General features: G+C 37.2%; 1 protein-coding gene, 1 long non-coding RNA gene and 1 other non-coding gene across 3 annotated transcripts; 1 reads left to right on the forward strand and 2 right to left on the reverse strand.

Annotated features, from left to right (window-relative positions):
- Positions 1-1,000: 1,000 nt before the first annotated feature.
- Positions 1,001-3,152, reverse strand: LOC131235096 (uncharacterized). Its single transcript, XR_009165931.1, has 3 exons — positions 2,905-3,152; positions 1,574-1,651; positions 1,001-1,339 (listed from the first exon to the last, which is right to left on the reverse strand). It is a non-coding gene; the product is annotated as an uncharacterized LOC131235096 (long non-coding RNA).
- A 3,322-nt stretch (positions 3,153-6,474) lies between these two features.
- On the forward strand, positions 6,475-6,837 carry LOC131234646 (ubiquitin-conjugating enzyme E2 22-like). The gene has a single exon (XM_058231572.1). The coding sequence runs from the start codon at positions 6,475-6,477 to the stop codon at positions 6,835-6,837; it is 363 nt and encodes a 120-aa protein (XP_058087555.1).
- A 9,670-nt stretch (positions 6,838-16,507) lies between these two features.
- LOC131235858 (small nucleolar RNA R71) lies at positions 16,508-16,614 on the reverse strand. Its single transcript, XR_009166375.1, has one exon. It is a non-coding gene; the product is annotated as a small nucleolar RNA R71 (small nucleolar RNA).
- Positions 16,615-16,958: the final 344 nt, after the last annotated feature.

Here is a 16,958-nt window from a genome sequence, read left to right on the forward strand (position 1 = left end):
GTGTTTGGATGAGCAGTAGCTTTGAGAAGATAATCAGTACCCCAACGAATAGCTTCCTACAACGAATATCATCATACAGAAAAGTAATGCAGCAAAATTGAAGAACTAAAAATATATTAAAGATAAGGATGAGATGTCATAAAAAAGAGAGAGACAATACTTCAAGAGCACATGCTCATCTTCTCAATTACAAACTCTGAAAAACTAAGCAAAATCTGCATTATCTAAAAACCAAATAAACATCCAACAATTCATGGGCTGAAGTAAATGCTTCCCCATACTTTTGTTCAAATATTAATCTTTCCCACTCTTTCTTTAGATCCATAGGTGCCCCAAACCTATTGGACAGTCATGGCCTGAACAAAATCAGCAATACATAGCCTCTAAAACAGATAGTATTCAATTATCAACTTTCTTTCAGAAAGTTTTAAATCTCAAGTTTGTAACCACTACAAGAAAAGGGGGCATTAGCCTCGGTTTAAAACTGTGGCTAAAAAGGTTAAAAACTGAAGCTAAAGCCTTTAGCCTCAGCTTTGCCTCAGTTATCCAAACCGAGGTTGAAACCCCCGTGGCTAAAGGCTTTAGCCTCAGTTTTAGCAACCGAGGCTAAAATGACTTTTATAGCCTCGTTTCTTCAAGTGAGGCTAAAAGAACCTTTTTAGCTTCAGTTTTCTCGAAATGAGGCTAAATCAAAATTTTAGCCTCCATTGTTTCCAACTAAGACTAAATCTAAATTTTAGCTTCGGTTGCCTCCAATTGAAGCTAAATCTATTTTTAACCTCGGTTCTCAACAACTGAGGCTAAAGCCTTTAACCACGGGAGTTGTAGTCTCAGTTTAGGTAATTGAGGTAAAACTGAGACTAAAGATAGATTTAGCCTTTGTTGGCATCAAGTGAGGTTAAATTTAATTTTTAACCTCATTTATCAATGATCGAGGCTAAATCTAGTTTCTATCAACAAAAGCTAACAATATTATAATCAACCAATCATTGAACCTATGCATGTTTCACCCATTCAACATCCATCAAGACAACAATCAGCACAATACCAACAAAACAATTAACGGTCTATTGAAAGTTTTCAAAACAAACAAACTACCACATAGCCTTCCACATGAACTGTTTCAGTAAGGTCCCCTTCCACGTGACTATTTTCTCTCGAATCGGATCAATCGGTGGGTTTGTTACCTGAGCAAACATCTGCTTGAAATACTCAAATGTAAGTTTCTCTCTATTGGACATCACAGCCAAAGGAGCATCATTTCCCATTGAGCCCAAGAGCCTCAGTACCATCTTTTGCCATGGACATCAATAGCATCTCCAGGGCTTCTACAATGTATCTGAATAAGGAAACCCGATGATTTATTTCATTTTTTCAAACATGAGCAAGAAAACAGCACAGAAAAGGTCTGAAACTACTTACCCAAAAGGCTTTAATGGAGCCAACAATCCATGAATTCTCATGTTTTCCATGTTATTATCATCATGTCGATATACCTAAAAGTATAAATAAAAATGGAAGTAATGATCATGCTCAAAAGTTCTGAAAATCAGAATACAAATAGAAAAACTACCTGAACAATCAAATCCTTGAGAAGCTTCGACTTATGAGGTTTTCTTGACTAATTGAATGAGAGCAAATCAACTTGTGCCTACAGCATATAGAAAAAATCATCACAATTTCTAAGTTGGCATTATACTATTCCTCCCACTCTCATCTGTCCATTTCCACAACCTTGAAAAAACAACCACGACTATATTTGTATTCCAAGTTTTCTGAATTATGAACCACATCTAGGATGCTTTAATTCAATCAGCCATATGTTGATGATAACACGAAAAACCAAAAAGACCCTACTCGAGTCTTTTTCTAGTGCAAGAAGAAACTGATTTCAATATCACATGAAGTTTATTGTGCTGCCAAGTTCAGAACAGGAAACAATGAATAAAATTTGGCTGCAACAATCATAACTAATGACAGTTTAGATTCTATTTTTAAAAAGGAATGGATATCCCACCGTAATAGGAGCAACACCATAACATCATTTGTTCACCGGATTTTTCAGGTTGGTTACAGTTGCCATGCAACCATTCAAACTGGCTGCTAGAATGTGATAGCAGATATGTTACAAAATGCTTGCATACAAGATGGTGGGCCCATACGAAAATGATGGATGAAAATAGGCAACACTGCTACACTTCTAAGACACATTCCAAACATCATATTGTTTGAACAGTCCTAACATATGAATTAGTGGGCATCTTTTTTGTTAAAACAGGATCATTGGATTTTTCACTTTTTAACTTTCCAATAAATATCCCATGTTGGAAATGTGGCTACATGGCCATTAAATCAGCCATATGTTGATGATGGTGACGCAATAGCCCAACCCATGACCCGATTCCTGCTTTTAATCATAAGAAAATTCTCTCTAATTAATGAGGAACGATCACATACAAACATTGGATGCTATGCTTACTATGCTACCCTGTTATTAGGACTGCTCATAGTAAGCTATGTACCTGAGCTTCACACGTGGCAGATCCTCTGTTCAGGAAACACATTGCCTAATTTTCAATCCTGAAATGGAAAATATGTTTGCCATACTCCAGTTGAAGGTTTTGGATCTTCTGACATAGTGGACTATTGCTGGCATATGGGTGACACCCCCTCTGTGCAAACAGCCTAAAAACAGAATATGCATGGAACAAGAATTCAGTGGAACTATTTACTACATTGTTCCCCGTGTGAATTGGTGCTTTGGGAACTCCAAACTCAGCAAATAGACAATCAATCAGAGAAGGGATCAAGGATGACAGGTACCTTGAGTTCTACACCAGTTTTTGCAATATTTTGCCAGAATATCAGAAAAGAATCAGTTTTTAGAAAGTGCAATTTTCATACCTAATATATCCATAGCTCAAGACCCTTGCTGACAAGCCCCATGAATGCATGAGTAGGATTCCTAGCACAACCCTGTTTAGTATAATAGAACAAAACCCATGAAAGGCTAAGTTAAATCAAATCAATTTTAGTTTCTATGATAATGTAGCTAAAGAATTTTCCAATTTGCACTGAAATAATTGACAATACAATACATTGTATCCAACATTACACTCTTAAACAGAGGATTGTTCAAGAAAAGAGAACAATCTTTGTTCTGATTGACTCGGTCCACACGGAAATCCTCTTCAATGAGTATCTTCTCGCGTGTAAGTAACAGGCGCCAAGCAAGAAATCCTCTTCAATGAGTTCTTGAGAACCAAATCTCTAAATTTACAATGTGCACATGATTAGTCAAGAAGAAAAAGAAGTGTTGCTAAAGATGTGAAGAAATAGCAACTCAAGAAGGATCTGGAAATTTTGGCAGCAGCAACAGAGATGGTAGCAAAGATTATACTCATCAATCCAGATATATGCATCTAATATCTTCTTAAATTTGGCAAAAATTCTTGATAAATTTAAAAGCCAGTGGACTGCTATGAATTCCATAGTCTTGCAAGACCCAAACATGCATGCATACACATGAAAAAATTGGATCTAATTAATGCAGGATGACATTTCTTTTTGTTTATTTTTTATACCAGACATCATTCTCATGCTGCACAATTTATTTACAAAAATTAATTATAATAGTTCATGCATAGTGGAAACTCTCCATAATACCAAACTTCAAAAGCGAAATACCTGAGTGCAACTTGTCTTGAACGAAATTTGAATTGGTTTTTTGTGAATTTTTATAGAAAATGAAATATTATTATTTTTCTATGCTAGCAAATTAATCAAAAATTTCTCATAGGATGGGAAAAGAAAGTGACTTAAAGATGAATTCATCTAAAAGTCACACCTAATTCCTCCAAACCCTAGAATTTCAGGCAAAATTGGGCTTCCTAAAATATTCTCGATCGCTTTCAAAGATGAGAAGAAAAAATTTAGCATCAATTAAAGCATTCACTCCTTTCAACTGTATCCTCACAACTCAATTAAGAGGAAATCAAAAGCTTACCAAAGACATGTATGAGTGCTACTTATTCCTCTGAAACTTAGAAACTGATGCCAAAATCGAGTTTCTTGTGTTTATTTGCCATGATCTGATTCAATATGGGAAAAACCAAAGCAAGTTCAATTTTCTTTTTCAAGGTCATCATCACAATCTCAAATAACAGGAAAATAAAAATAGAGATGACTTCATGCAAAATCACCACCCTAATTCTTGTAAAAGATTACTGCAGCTTCCTTGGGAAATCTAGTGTAAACTCAAGCGACTAATCTAATTTCCCTGTGAGCTTTCCAGAATTAGGAAATCAGAGGAAATTAAAGTCACACACACACACACACACACACACACACACACACACACACACACACACACACACACATTTCGTTCCTCCAAAAAAAAAGGATTAAAAAAAGAAAAAGAAAAAAAGAGTTTCTTACATAACTTGCAATGATGCCTACCATAAAACAAGAAAATGGAACTAACTAAATTATTATTTTTAGCTAATAATCATGAGCTTAAAATCGAGTTTCTTGCAGTAATTCACCACAATTTCTTCCAAAAAAGGAAAAACCATAGAAAATTTGATTTTTATTTAATTTTTTTAAATTTCATCATAATGTCATAACCTTGAGGCATTTAACCCACTGTTCAGGATAAAAAATTTACGTAAGGGAACCTAAGTGCCCATCCTTGATGAAAATGTCACATCTTTTCAAGATAAAAATCATGTAAGAGAAGCTAAATGCATTTCCTTGATGCATTTTCGTCACTTTTCAGGCTAAAAATCAATATGCCTGCATGTAAATTTGTATCCTTGTGGCATATTCCCACTTGTCAAGGTAAATAACACCAGATATAAAAATTTCAAAAAGATGTAAGTGCATTACCTGTAATCTGAAATAATATTAACACTGATTTCAAATCCTTGTGATCTAGAACTCCACAAACTGTCAATACTAATTAAATGGAAGACCTAAAAATGGCACTTCTCTTTTCTCACTAGCTGTGCATTTGATTGCACCTAATCATGAAATTTCATGATATTTGATGCAACCAAATGCACTCTAAACCACAAACTGATAAAAAAGAAATTTCAGATGAAAGAAAATGAAATTTGTGGCCCTCCCCTATAGTAGCCCCTTTAAAATAAGAATTTAGAATTACAGACAGAATCACATATAAAAACAGGAAATTCAGAACATAGAACCCATACCATGAAGGACCTGAGCTCATTCTTCAGGTCAGCAATGCCATTCAGCGCGGCCCCTGCCATTTTTAATCAAATCTATCCATTGATTTCATTTATCTTACTAATTAATGGTCCTGATTTCATGTAGTCATTAACGTTGTGCTTGTTTTGTGGTTGGATTTGCTTGGGCCACTTTAGTCTTGTTGATTAACGGTTTGGATGCTCCCTTGATTAATGGTTGGGATGCTGCTGCCCTGATATGTGGTTGGATTGACTTTACTCTCTTAGCTAAGGCTGCTCTGAGCCTTACTTTGATATTTGTGTTATATGCCATCGTTTGCAACTCTCACCATCCGAACGCTAGAAAATCTTGTCCATTGATAAAATTTAGAGACCCGTGGCCATCACCCACTGATTAAATTGATTGAATGGTGATTTTTATTTTTTTTTTGAAAAAAAACGAGATGGACTAATTTATGTGGATTACTTGAAAGGAAGTATTAGAGAGAGATACAGAACATCATTTGAACGGTGTGGGGCTGGAAAGGTTTGAACGGTGTGGGGCTGGAAAATAAACATTACTGTGGGGCTGGAAAGGTTTCAACGGTGGAAATCATTATTCCCACAGTTTCCTGTGGTATGGTCCACTTGAGATTTTTACAAGCTTCAATTTTGGGCTCAACGCCTAAAATTAGATGGAAAAACAGATGGAAGGTGTGGATAAATCACATATATAAATTCACAGTGGCCCAACTGAATTTTCTCAGAATGACCATCCCATTTCATGGCCGAGTGGTGCATGGCGGAAAGGGTGAAAGATCCGTTAACGGATCTGACGGAGTAGCATTTATACCAAGGAACGCGGTTTGCATCTAACCAATGGCGATTTGCCACATCACTTCAGTAGCGTTTTGGCTACTGAAGCGTTCAGTATCCAATCCATGATTTTTGTGAGATGGGCCACACCAGTACAATGAATAATGCACAACAATCCGCACATTAAAAGTTCTACACATTAAAAGTTGTGTTGTGCAGTAAGCAATTTATCTCAGATCCATGATCAACTTATGAGGTGGGCCACACCAGTACTATGAATAAACCCTGCTCCATCTTCCTTATCATCATCATGCATTGAGTTTTCCCTCATTGATGCTTGCACAACATCACTCAATGGGGCCAATCAGATACTGAATTTTGAGTCTCGAATATGGTGTGGATATAACAACAACATAATGCATTGTTATTATTCTTCCGTAGACTGTGTTTAGTTGCTTTAACAGTGTTCATGCGTGGCAGGCTCTACACTGGGATCCATGCCCTTAAGCCAAAAGCGAAATCCAAGACGGGTGCCATCTCCGAGTCTACCACTGCACTGAATGTGGACCAAACAAACACAGTCTGTAGCACGACCGCTCTGTCATTGCCATCTCCTCTAGCCAGCAGCAAAGCAGGTAGCGGAGCTGGCAACGGCCAAGATCAGCCTGCAACTACTACCACCATGGAGACCATGTCAATAGGAGGGGCATCAACGGTTCAAAAGAAGGAAGGGCTGTCTGTTGTCGCCACTGCTGCTGCTGCCACCACCAAAGTCCAGATGGTGGACAAGAAGAAGATGGATGCTAGAAAGAAAAGCTTGAAGAGATTATAGACAGGAATAGCCCTGTATGCTGAACTTTCAGTAATGGAATTGGAAATGGAAATGCAGTAACTGTGTTGGGGGCTAACATGATTTGAGTTGGTGGAAGAGAATGGCAGAAAATAACAATGAGAAGATAAAAGGGGATAACAGTATGCACCGAGGAGGAGTGGATCAAATGGTCTGCCACAGGAGTTGGACGTTGAGTTCCCATGGTTCTGTGATTCCAAACCGTTGATCTGATGGGACCCACTGTTGATGGGGAATGACATGGAAACCACTCAGATCAGAAGATCTGCTCCATGCAGGATTCTCAGCCTACGGCAGTCATTTATGTTCAGTAATCATAACTCTTTGATCTCCCAATAGATCCGATGATGATGTGAAGATGGTATTGGAAATCTCTTAGATCTCCCAATAGATCTGAGATAAATTGTAATTCCTCTTTCATTTTTCTAAGTTGAAACTCAAGTGAAAATATATGTACCTGAAAAATCTTCGCTCCCAAGGACTTGAATTCCTGTAATAACTCTAGCCCGGAAGTGTTGTTATCATTGAAGGGGAGAGGATGCGTGAGAGAGAGAGGGCCGAGAGAGACAGAGAAAGATAGAGGATGCGTGAGAAAGGACCGAGAGAGAGAGAGAGAGAGAGATAAGCGAGGAGTCGCTGACGAAGACGAACGGACACGGATTTCTAATTTTGCACAAAATTCTGTGTGGGTCCTACTTAGTTGTTTGTGTGAAATCTAACCCCTCTATCCGTTTTTTAATCTCATTTTATGACGTGGGACCAAAATCTAGGAGGATCAAAAACTCAAGTGGGCCACACGAGAGGAAACAGTGGATATTTAGTGACCACCGTTGAAATATTTATATGTCTATAAAAGTTTTTGACGATATAATTTTTTTGGCTTTTTCACTTTATCTGAGTGAAAATGACCTTATAAACGGTTTAGATGCTGTAAACGGTTTAGATGGCATATATACAGCAAGGTAGAGCCTAGGAAGGTTGCAACGGTAGGCATTCCATTCCCCACTGTTTCATCTCCTATGGCCCACTTGAGTTTTGGATCCTACTCATTTTTGGTAGAATAGCTTAAAATGAGGTCAGAAAATAGATGGACGGCTTTGATTTCTCACAAACATCGCAACGGGCCCCACCTAGAATCCTTGCTCCGGAAGCCATGCGAAAGGCTTCCGCTGGAAATCCGCCCGAGGCGGATTGGTTACTCCCGCTGGTACCGGCCCTGTTGCTGGTGGTCGGTACTCTGTGGGACCCACCATGATGTATGTGTTTCATCCATTCCGTTCATCCATTTTTACAGATCATTTTAATCTTTATACAAAAAATTATAGAGATAAAAATCTTAGGTGGACCACACCATAGGAAAAAAAACAATGATTGGATATCTATCATTAAAATCCTCCTAAGGCCCAGTGTACTGTTTATTTGACATCCAATATGTTGATTAGGTCGTACAGACCCAGATGAAGGGAAACAATAAAAATCGGCCTGATCCAAAACTTTTATGGCCCCCAAAACATTTTTAATGTTCAACGTTCATTCAACACTGTTTCCTGTAACGTGGTCCGCTTGAGATTGAGATATACTTCATTTTTTCCTTCATGCCATAAAATGATCTATAAAAATAGATGGACAGAATGGATGAAATACATAAATCATGGTGGGGCCCACAGACCACCGACAACCAGCCAATTGCTGGTGGCAGGGGGAGTAGCCAATCCGTTTCCGTCGCTGTGACAGTGGGCGTCTCTTGGACGCCCTACGTCAGTGACGTCACCAAGTTTTGTGGGCCCCACTATGATATATTTGTTATATCCACACCGTCCATCCATTTTGAGATATCATTTTAAGTCATGATCTAAAGAATGAGGCAGATAAAAATCTGTAGTGGACCCCACCATAGAAAACAGCGGGGATAGTAATTTCCACTGTTGAAACTATCTTAAGTCCCACCATAATGTTTATTTGAAATCCAACCTGTTCAAAAGTATAAAAATACATGAAATATGAGAAAACACAAATATCATCTTCATATAAAACTTTTTCAGCCTTTAGAAGTTTTTAATGGTGGGCGTCACTGTCCCACTGTTTTCTGTGTGCTGGGGTCCACTAGAGCTTTAGATTTAACTCGTTCTTTGGATATTGCCCTAAAATGATCTCTACAAATGGATGGAAGGTGTGGATTAAACACATACATCATGGTGGGGCCCACATAGCACCAACCACTAGCCATTGGCCAGTGTCGGGAGAAGTAGCCAATATGTTCCCCTTCTTTGTAGTGCGGTCCATTTAATCTTTAGATATGATTTATTTTTTGGATAATTCTCTAAAATGATCTCGAAAAATGGATGAACGGTGTGGGTTGATCCCAAATTTTCGGTAAATCCAAAACTCAAGTAGACCATGCCACACGAAACAATGTGAAATAATGATTTCCACCATTAATACCTTCCTTGGGCCCACAATAATGTTTATTTGTCATCCAACCTGTTCATAATATCAAAAAGATATGAATGAAGAGAAAACACAAACATCGGCTTGATCCAAAACTTCTATGGCCTCCAAGAATTTTTTCAATCACACTATTTCTTGTGGTGTGGTCCACTTGAGCTTTGGATATGATTCCTTTTTGTTCTTTAGATCCTAAATCATCTGTTAACATGGATGAACAGAGTGGATAAAATAAATAATTAATGGTAGACCCCACAAAGTTAACTCAGGGTAATTAGTAAATCACCTAAATAGAGTGGAGAGGGGTTTCCTTTCATAATCATATATTGGGTTAACCTAAATGTGATTCAGATATCCAACCCACTCATTATGTGTGTCCCACTTGGATGAGGGGTCAGACCAAGTTTCAACCGCATCCAAAACTCACATGGGCCCCACCAAGTTCTTTTATATTTTTTAGGATGTCTTCACATGGTTTTAGATGGCATAGCCCACCTGAGTTTCGTATACAGATGATTTTTTACATATCTCATAACCTGAAGGGGACACATTAAATTCATGGTGTTGATGTTCGACACACATTATGATGGGGCCCACAAAACTTACATCAACACTTAGGTTCTCATGAGGTCAATAAAGTTGGTCACAATTTTGACCAAAATATTTGCCCCATTTTACCTGTCTGGTCTATTCACTCTATTTTTCTGATCAATACTCAATTTCACTAGTTATTCGTCCCGATCAAGTTACATATGAAAAAGATATTGAGCATACAAGATTGATCAACAATTTTAATGAAATTTGATTTAAACATTTAAAGTTATTTACTCTTCAATCTAGACTGATTAGATTTTCCAAAAATGGTTGAAGGTACAATTAGTGGATGTGCCTAATAATTTAGTAATTTTTTTTTCATACATAAATTTTAATTTCCATTTAAAAATAACATTCTTTTATAAAATGTATATTTTTGAAAACATTTTAACAAAAAAACATTTTTATTATAAATTATTTCAAGAAAAAAAATTTAATACAAATTCTGAATTTTTATTTTCAAATTTTCAAAATATTTTCTCAATAATTTCAAAATGCCAATTTTCTTTTCTTCAAAAGCATCATTTTATTTTCAAAAATTTTCTCAAACATTGTTAAATTTTTAAACTTCTCAATATTCTTTTTCATATGATATTACAAATCATTTAAATATTACTTTTTAATTATAAAAAACAAAAAAATTTCCACTCATATGATATAAAAACTATATATATGAGTAATGCTCACACACAACTAGTTGGACAAATCAAATTGGTCCAACTAGCTGTGCATTTAATAGCAAAAAATTACTTTCTATCCCAAGTAATATACCACATGTGAGATCCGTAATATCAAGTTTTACATAAGTATGATAGAAATTATATGTCAAAGATCCGGCCTGTCCATTAAATAAGGCCTATTAATTATATTTTATCTATTAAAATTTAATAAACGATCATCATCAATGAAGCCACAAATACAAGTTAAATGTATACGGCTAAAATTAATTTCTAATAGCTCCATTTTTTTTGTAAATAGATATCATACCATTAATCATTAAAAATAATAATTTATGTCCTTCACACGTTTAAAAGAACTCCTACCTAATTAATGGACTAGATTTCATTTACATTTACTGCATGCATAAATATATTACATGTGTGCAGCTTCCTAATTCATCCCATTTTCTCTTGAAATCCATTGTCTATTTTGGATATCAACCAATGTTAATAAATCCACTTCAACCATTAAGATGACACTAAAAATCTATGCCTAATGTCCAAAAATTAGGGGCATACGTGATTCAGGTGGGCCAAACCAATGAAAATAGTTTGGAGAGTGAGTTTTACTTGTACATTGTTTTCAATCATGTGGTCCATTTGAACCATAGATGATGCTGATTTTTTAACCCATGGTTCTAACACCGGGTGACTCACCGGATGGTTGGGGTGGATTTCACTTTAACACTAAAGTGGGGCCACCACTAGTGTCTACTTTTCCTCTTAAAAATAACTTTTTTTAATATTAAATAGCATTAATTGGTCCTTGAATTCATCAACTAGTTGGACGAAAATGTAAAGTCCAACTAGTGTGTGTGAGCATTTCTATATATATAATAAAAACAAAGGATTATTACCAATGGCTTCTGTTTGTGGGTAAAAACATTAGCGACGGTTATCTGCCGTCGGAAAAAATTTAAATATTTATTTTTAGCCACGTGGGAACCTTTTCCCGACGGTTTTAGTTCGTTGGCAAAAACTGAAATATTTTGGCGGAACCTTTTTCCGACGGTTTTAGTTCGTCGGCAAAACTGTCATTGGCGGGAACCTTTTCCCGACGGTTTATGTTCGTCGGCAAAACAATCATGCCATGGTAGGAACCTTTTCCCGACGGTTTTAGTTCGTCGGCAAAACTGTCATACTTCCGGGCAGGGCGGGAATCTTTGGAGCCTGGCGGGAACCTTTTTCCGACGGTTTTAGTTCGTCGGCAAAACTGTCATACTTTCGGCCAAGGCGGGAATCTTTGGTCCCTGGCGGGAACCTTTCCCCGACGGTTTTAGTTCGTCGGAAAAATTAACATGCTTTGGTAGGAACCGTTTTCCGACGGTTTTAGTTCGTCGGTAAAACAGTCATGCTTTGGGCTACGAATTTATGGGATTTATTCCGACGGTTGATATCCGTCGGAAAACATATTTTTACCGATTCCTGTGTCGGTATTTACATCCTACCAGATTTTTTCCGACGCTTCAAGTCCGTCGGGAAAACACTTACCAGCGACTGCTTTGCGTTGATTATAAAATTGTATAGGATTTTTGCCGACGATTGATGTCCGTCGGTAAAAACACATTTGCCAATGAAACTATTTCATCGGTACTAACAATGTACCAGATTTGTGCCGACGTGTCATGTCCGTCGGGAAAAACATTTTTACCAACGAAGATATATTTAGTCGGTAATTAGATCATACCAGATTTTTGCCGACGGTTTATGTCCGTCGGGAATAACACTTGTACCTACGAAAATTAATTTTCGTTGGTAAAAGAAAATTTTTCATATTTTTTTTTTCAAAAAATAAAAATAACCATTACCAATGAAAAGTTACGTTGCTAAAAGTTTACTTTTACCTACAAAATTACAATTTTCATTGGTAAAAGTATACTTTTCTCTACGAAATTAGGATTTCGTAGGTAAAAGTAAACATTTCGTTGGTAAAAGTCCTTTTTACCTACGAAAAATAAAATCGTAGGTAAAAGTTTCGTTGGTAAAAATCCTATTTCTTGTAGTGAATGGATGAATGATTCTACATTCCACCATGTGTCTACGAAGACCTCAACCGCTAACCTATGGCTGAAATTACAAGGACTGTATGAGAGGTAGACGGCTGGTATAAGATTTTTCTGATAAGGCGACTTGTGAATCTCAAGTTCAAAGATAGTGGTTCTGTGGCCGAGCACATGAATGAGGTCAGCAATATAGTGAACCAACTCTCCACTATGAAGATGGTCCTGGATGATGAATTACAGGGTTTACTATTACTTAGTTCATTACCTGACAGTTGGGATACATTGGAGGTGTCTCTAAGTAGCATCGCGCCAGACGGAAAGGTATCCATGGAACAAGTAACTAGCTGTCTCTTCAATGAGGAGATGTTGAGGGTCAAATATTGCATATTAGACCCCAGTTATTGCTTGGATTTACGAACATGATACCGTTTAATGGCCCGCTTTAATCATGTTTGTGATGCAAAGTGTATTTATGAGCATGGACTGAAAAGGAAGCTTAAAGCATGGATTTAACGCTCTAATGACACTAAAGGCAAGGGACGGACTCCAGGGGACCAAGATCGATGGAATTACACACTAGGGATCCGCGAAAATTGAGAAACTGAAGCTCAAGTGGCCTGAAAGTCAGCCAGAATGCAAGATCACTGGGTTTCCATCATCTGTTCGGCTTGAAACTTCATACATGGCTCGAGGAACAAAAATTAAACGTACATGTCAAATTTCAGCCATTGGATCCCTCTGAAAGTGGCCCAACGGTCAGATCAGCCCATAAATCAGTGATTTGGGGCCCGCCTGGTATCTGAAAATACTTTAATTTTGTTCTCAACGCCTTAAATGGAGTGACACATCAAATGGACGGAGCGGATGTCTCACGAACATCACAGTGGACCCTACATATACAGTGCGTGTACATAGTATACACGCACCGGCCGTGCACCAGACGGTCAGCCCGGTCAAAGACGGGCTGACCCGTCTTCTTCTTACACAGGGATAGCGGACGGACATTGTCCATCCGTTTTTGGCTAGTGGGCTCTACTCATCATCTGGTTCGATGATCTGAACTGACTATTGCATCAAAGGGGTAGCTACAACCCTCACCAAGCTCGCCTTCTGGTCCCATGCACGTGTATGCACGTGAATTGTCAGAGAACGCAGGATGAATGGTGGAAGAAAAACAGCAGTGGACTATATCAAAACTCGACAAAAAACCAGTCCATTCTGACCAAAATTTTGAGAGGAATTTGATTAACAGGGTAGATTTCATCAAAAGCATCACTACGGGGCCCACCGAACACGTCAACACGATGACATGCGAATGGCGTGCGTCCGTGAAAACCAGAATTTTCGGGGAGTTGCATGGCCCAAATCACGATATTTTCGATGATCTGAACCGTCCATCATGTAGAGGACCCAAGAAAGTCCTAAGGGACGGTGTTTCTTTAGAATTTAAGTGAGGAAAGTGGCGATTTTTGAAGCCTCGAACTTGGCTTCGAAAAGGCTTTCGCTGCGCGTGCGATAGCTTTCCAAATCCAATTTCCACTACTCCAGCCACTCCAGCAGCTATAAAAAGAGTTCCAAAATGTGGAGGAGGGCATTCAATCTAGAGGGATCGACAGCTTGGACGTGAAGCACAGGAGAGAGAGAGTTTGTTTATTTTTCTATTTTTGTTTAGTTTTTTCCTTCTTCTTTTCTTTTCTTTTTGAGATTTAGCCTAATCATGTTTATGTGTGGCTAAACCTCTTAGCTAGGGCTAAGAGGTGAAGCTTGTAGCGTGATGGGAGACTCTTTGCTTGTGTCTTTTGTTTAGATTGAACTGATGTTGATTTTGGTTTAATTAAGGGAATGTTTTTAGTTTTTAATGGTCTGTTGTGACTAAAATTACAATAGGTCTGCGATAGCTTTGAGCATGTTCCTTTACTTTTTATGTTTATGATGTCAGGAAGCCCTGTTGTTCACCATCGTCTCCTGGGTATGGTCGGATGACGATACCCTTCCTAACCTTCATAGCATGTTGATTGGTTGGTAATTAGTTTAATTCTGTTGTTTGCTTTGTCTCCTGGGCATGATTTGGTGATGGAATCCATTCTAATTCATATACCTTTCATCTCTTTAAAATTATATCAGAGGAAATTCAGTTTAATTTCCATGATTTTTTGAAGCAGGCATAAGATCTCCCTGATCTCTACAAGTGGATCCTCTGAATCCCTAGTTTCTTATCTCTGATTTCTCTTAAGTTTTACATTAATCTCTCACCGTTATTCATCAATTTATAATTGATTTAGATTTCATCTTAGGCTAGTTCTATTTCTACCTAGTTTCAGATAACGTATAGGTTTCAGTCCCTTGGGATTCGACCTCAGTTTTACCAAGTTTATTACTATATCACAACCCTGCACTTGGGGAGTGAACAAGTTTTTAACGCCATTGCCGGGGATTAACAGTTACGATTCTTTGAAATTAATTAGTTTTAGAATTAGTTTAAGATTAGGATTTTACTAACTTTAGCTTTAGATTCTTATTTCTATTTGATTTCTAGAACTAACTTGTTCCTGTTTTGTAGGATCCTGACATAAACTTCGAAATTGGTAATCCCTTTCTAATTTCTCTACTTTTTCTATTTTTTTAGAATTAGGGTTTTGAGTTTTAAAAATTTTCTAATTCTAGTATTTTTTTTATTTTTAGGAAATAGTTTATTTTTAGAAACTTTCCTCTTTTGTTTTTAAAAACTAGGTTAGTTATTTCCTCTTATAGAAATTCTTCCATTTTTAGAAACTAACCCAACTTTCCTATTTTGTAGGATTCTGAGATAGTTTTCTAAATTGGTAATTTCTTTCTTAATTTCTTCCTTGCTATTTCTAAATTAGGATTTATTTTAGCAAGTTTCTAATTCTAACGCTTTTAGAATCTAACTTTGTTTCCTAATTTATTTTTAGAAATTTTCTACTTATAGATTTTTTTAGAAACTAACTTTCCTATTTTGTAGGCTTTTAAGATAGAAATTTCTAATTTGGTAAGCTCTTTCTCTACTTTCTATTTTTCAGATCTCTTTTAGTAACTTACTTACTAATTTAGGACTTTCCTAATTTATTTTAAATTTCCACTTTCTTTTAGGAATTTCTTCTTTTAGAAACTAGTTTACTTCTATCTTTCTTTTTAAGGATTTTCTAATTTTAGACCTTCTCTTTAGAAACTGACTTGTTTTGTTTTCTTTTGCAGGTTTTTAACTTAGGGACTCCAATTTGGTAACTTCTTTCCAACCCTCTCTTTCTTTCTAGGTTTTTTTTCTTTTCTTAGGATTAGGTTTCGAATTTGATTGAGGGCTGCGAGTGTTTCATGCCCAAGTGGGCCCGTGACAACACTCGACGTCTCTTGACTGAAGGAGAATTGGTTGAGGGGTTAACTATCCATCGCAGGACTAGACACCACTCAAAATCCCCTGAGTTAATTGAAGTGATGGCTGAAAACCAACCTCTTCTACCTCAACTTAGGGTGGAAGACATTCAGGATGAGAATGAGGTACATCAAGCACCCCTGCCTCATACTTTACGAGATTATTTACAACCAGCAGGGGTGAGTACGCCCTCATGCATGATTTTTTCAGAAAATACAGAACATATGGACATCAAGCCAGGGGTTATCCAACTCCTTCCTAAGTTCCATGGGCTTGAATCTAAAGAACCATATCTACATTTGAAAGAGTTTGATGAGATCATAGCCACTTTATATTTTCAAAATGTGTCTGAGGAGACAGTCAGGCTGAAACTCTTTCCTTTTTCCTTGAAGGAGAAGGCTAAGACGTGGTTACATTCACTGTGTCCTAGATCCATTGGCACATGGAATGATATGCAAAGGAAATTTATAAAGAAATTTTTTCCACATCATAAAACGATTACCCTTAGAAAAGTAATCATGAACTTCACCTAAAAGGAGGATGAAACATTTTACCAATGTTGGGAAAGGTTTAAGGATTTGGTCAGTTCTTGCCCACAACACGGCTTTGAAACGTGGCGCATTACAAATTTTTTCTATGATGGACTGACATCTTCCATGCGCCAAATGGTTGAGACAATGTGTAATGGAGAATTCATTAATAAAAATGTTGATGAGGTATGGGATTACCTCGATAGACTTGCTGAAAAAACACAATCATGGGACTATTACCCAAAATCGAATACCACGTCTAGGCTGACTCAATCTAAGGAGAAAGGTGGATTGTATCTCTTGAAAGAAGAGGATGATCTCAAGTATAAAGTGAGTACGCTCATAAGAAAAGTTGAGGCCATGGAAGGAAAGAAGGATAAGGTTAATGAAAGTATTTGTGACATCTGTGATTGCAACATTC

The sequence above is a fragment of the Magnolia sinica genome, chromosome 19 (assembly GCF_029962835.1).
Source record: "Magnolia sinica isolate HGM2019 chromosome 19, MsV1, whole genome shotgun sequence".
Classification (NCBI taxonomy): Eukaryota; Viridiplantae; Streptophyta; class Magnoliopsida; order Magnoliales; family Magnoliaceae; genus Magnolia; species Magnolia sinica.

Bases quoted from the DNA above. Each gene is read 5' to 3' on its own strand.
- LOC131234646 (XM_058231572.1), top strand. From the start codon at position 6,475: ATGCGTGGCAGGCTCTACACTGGGATCCATGCCCTTAAGCCAAAAGCG.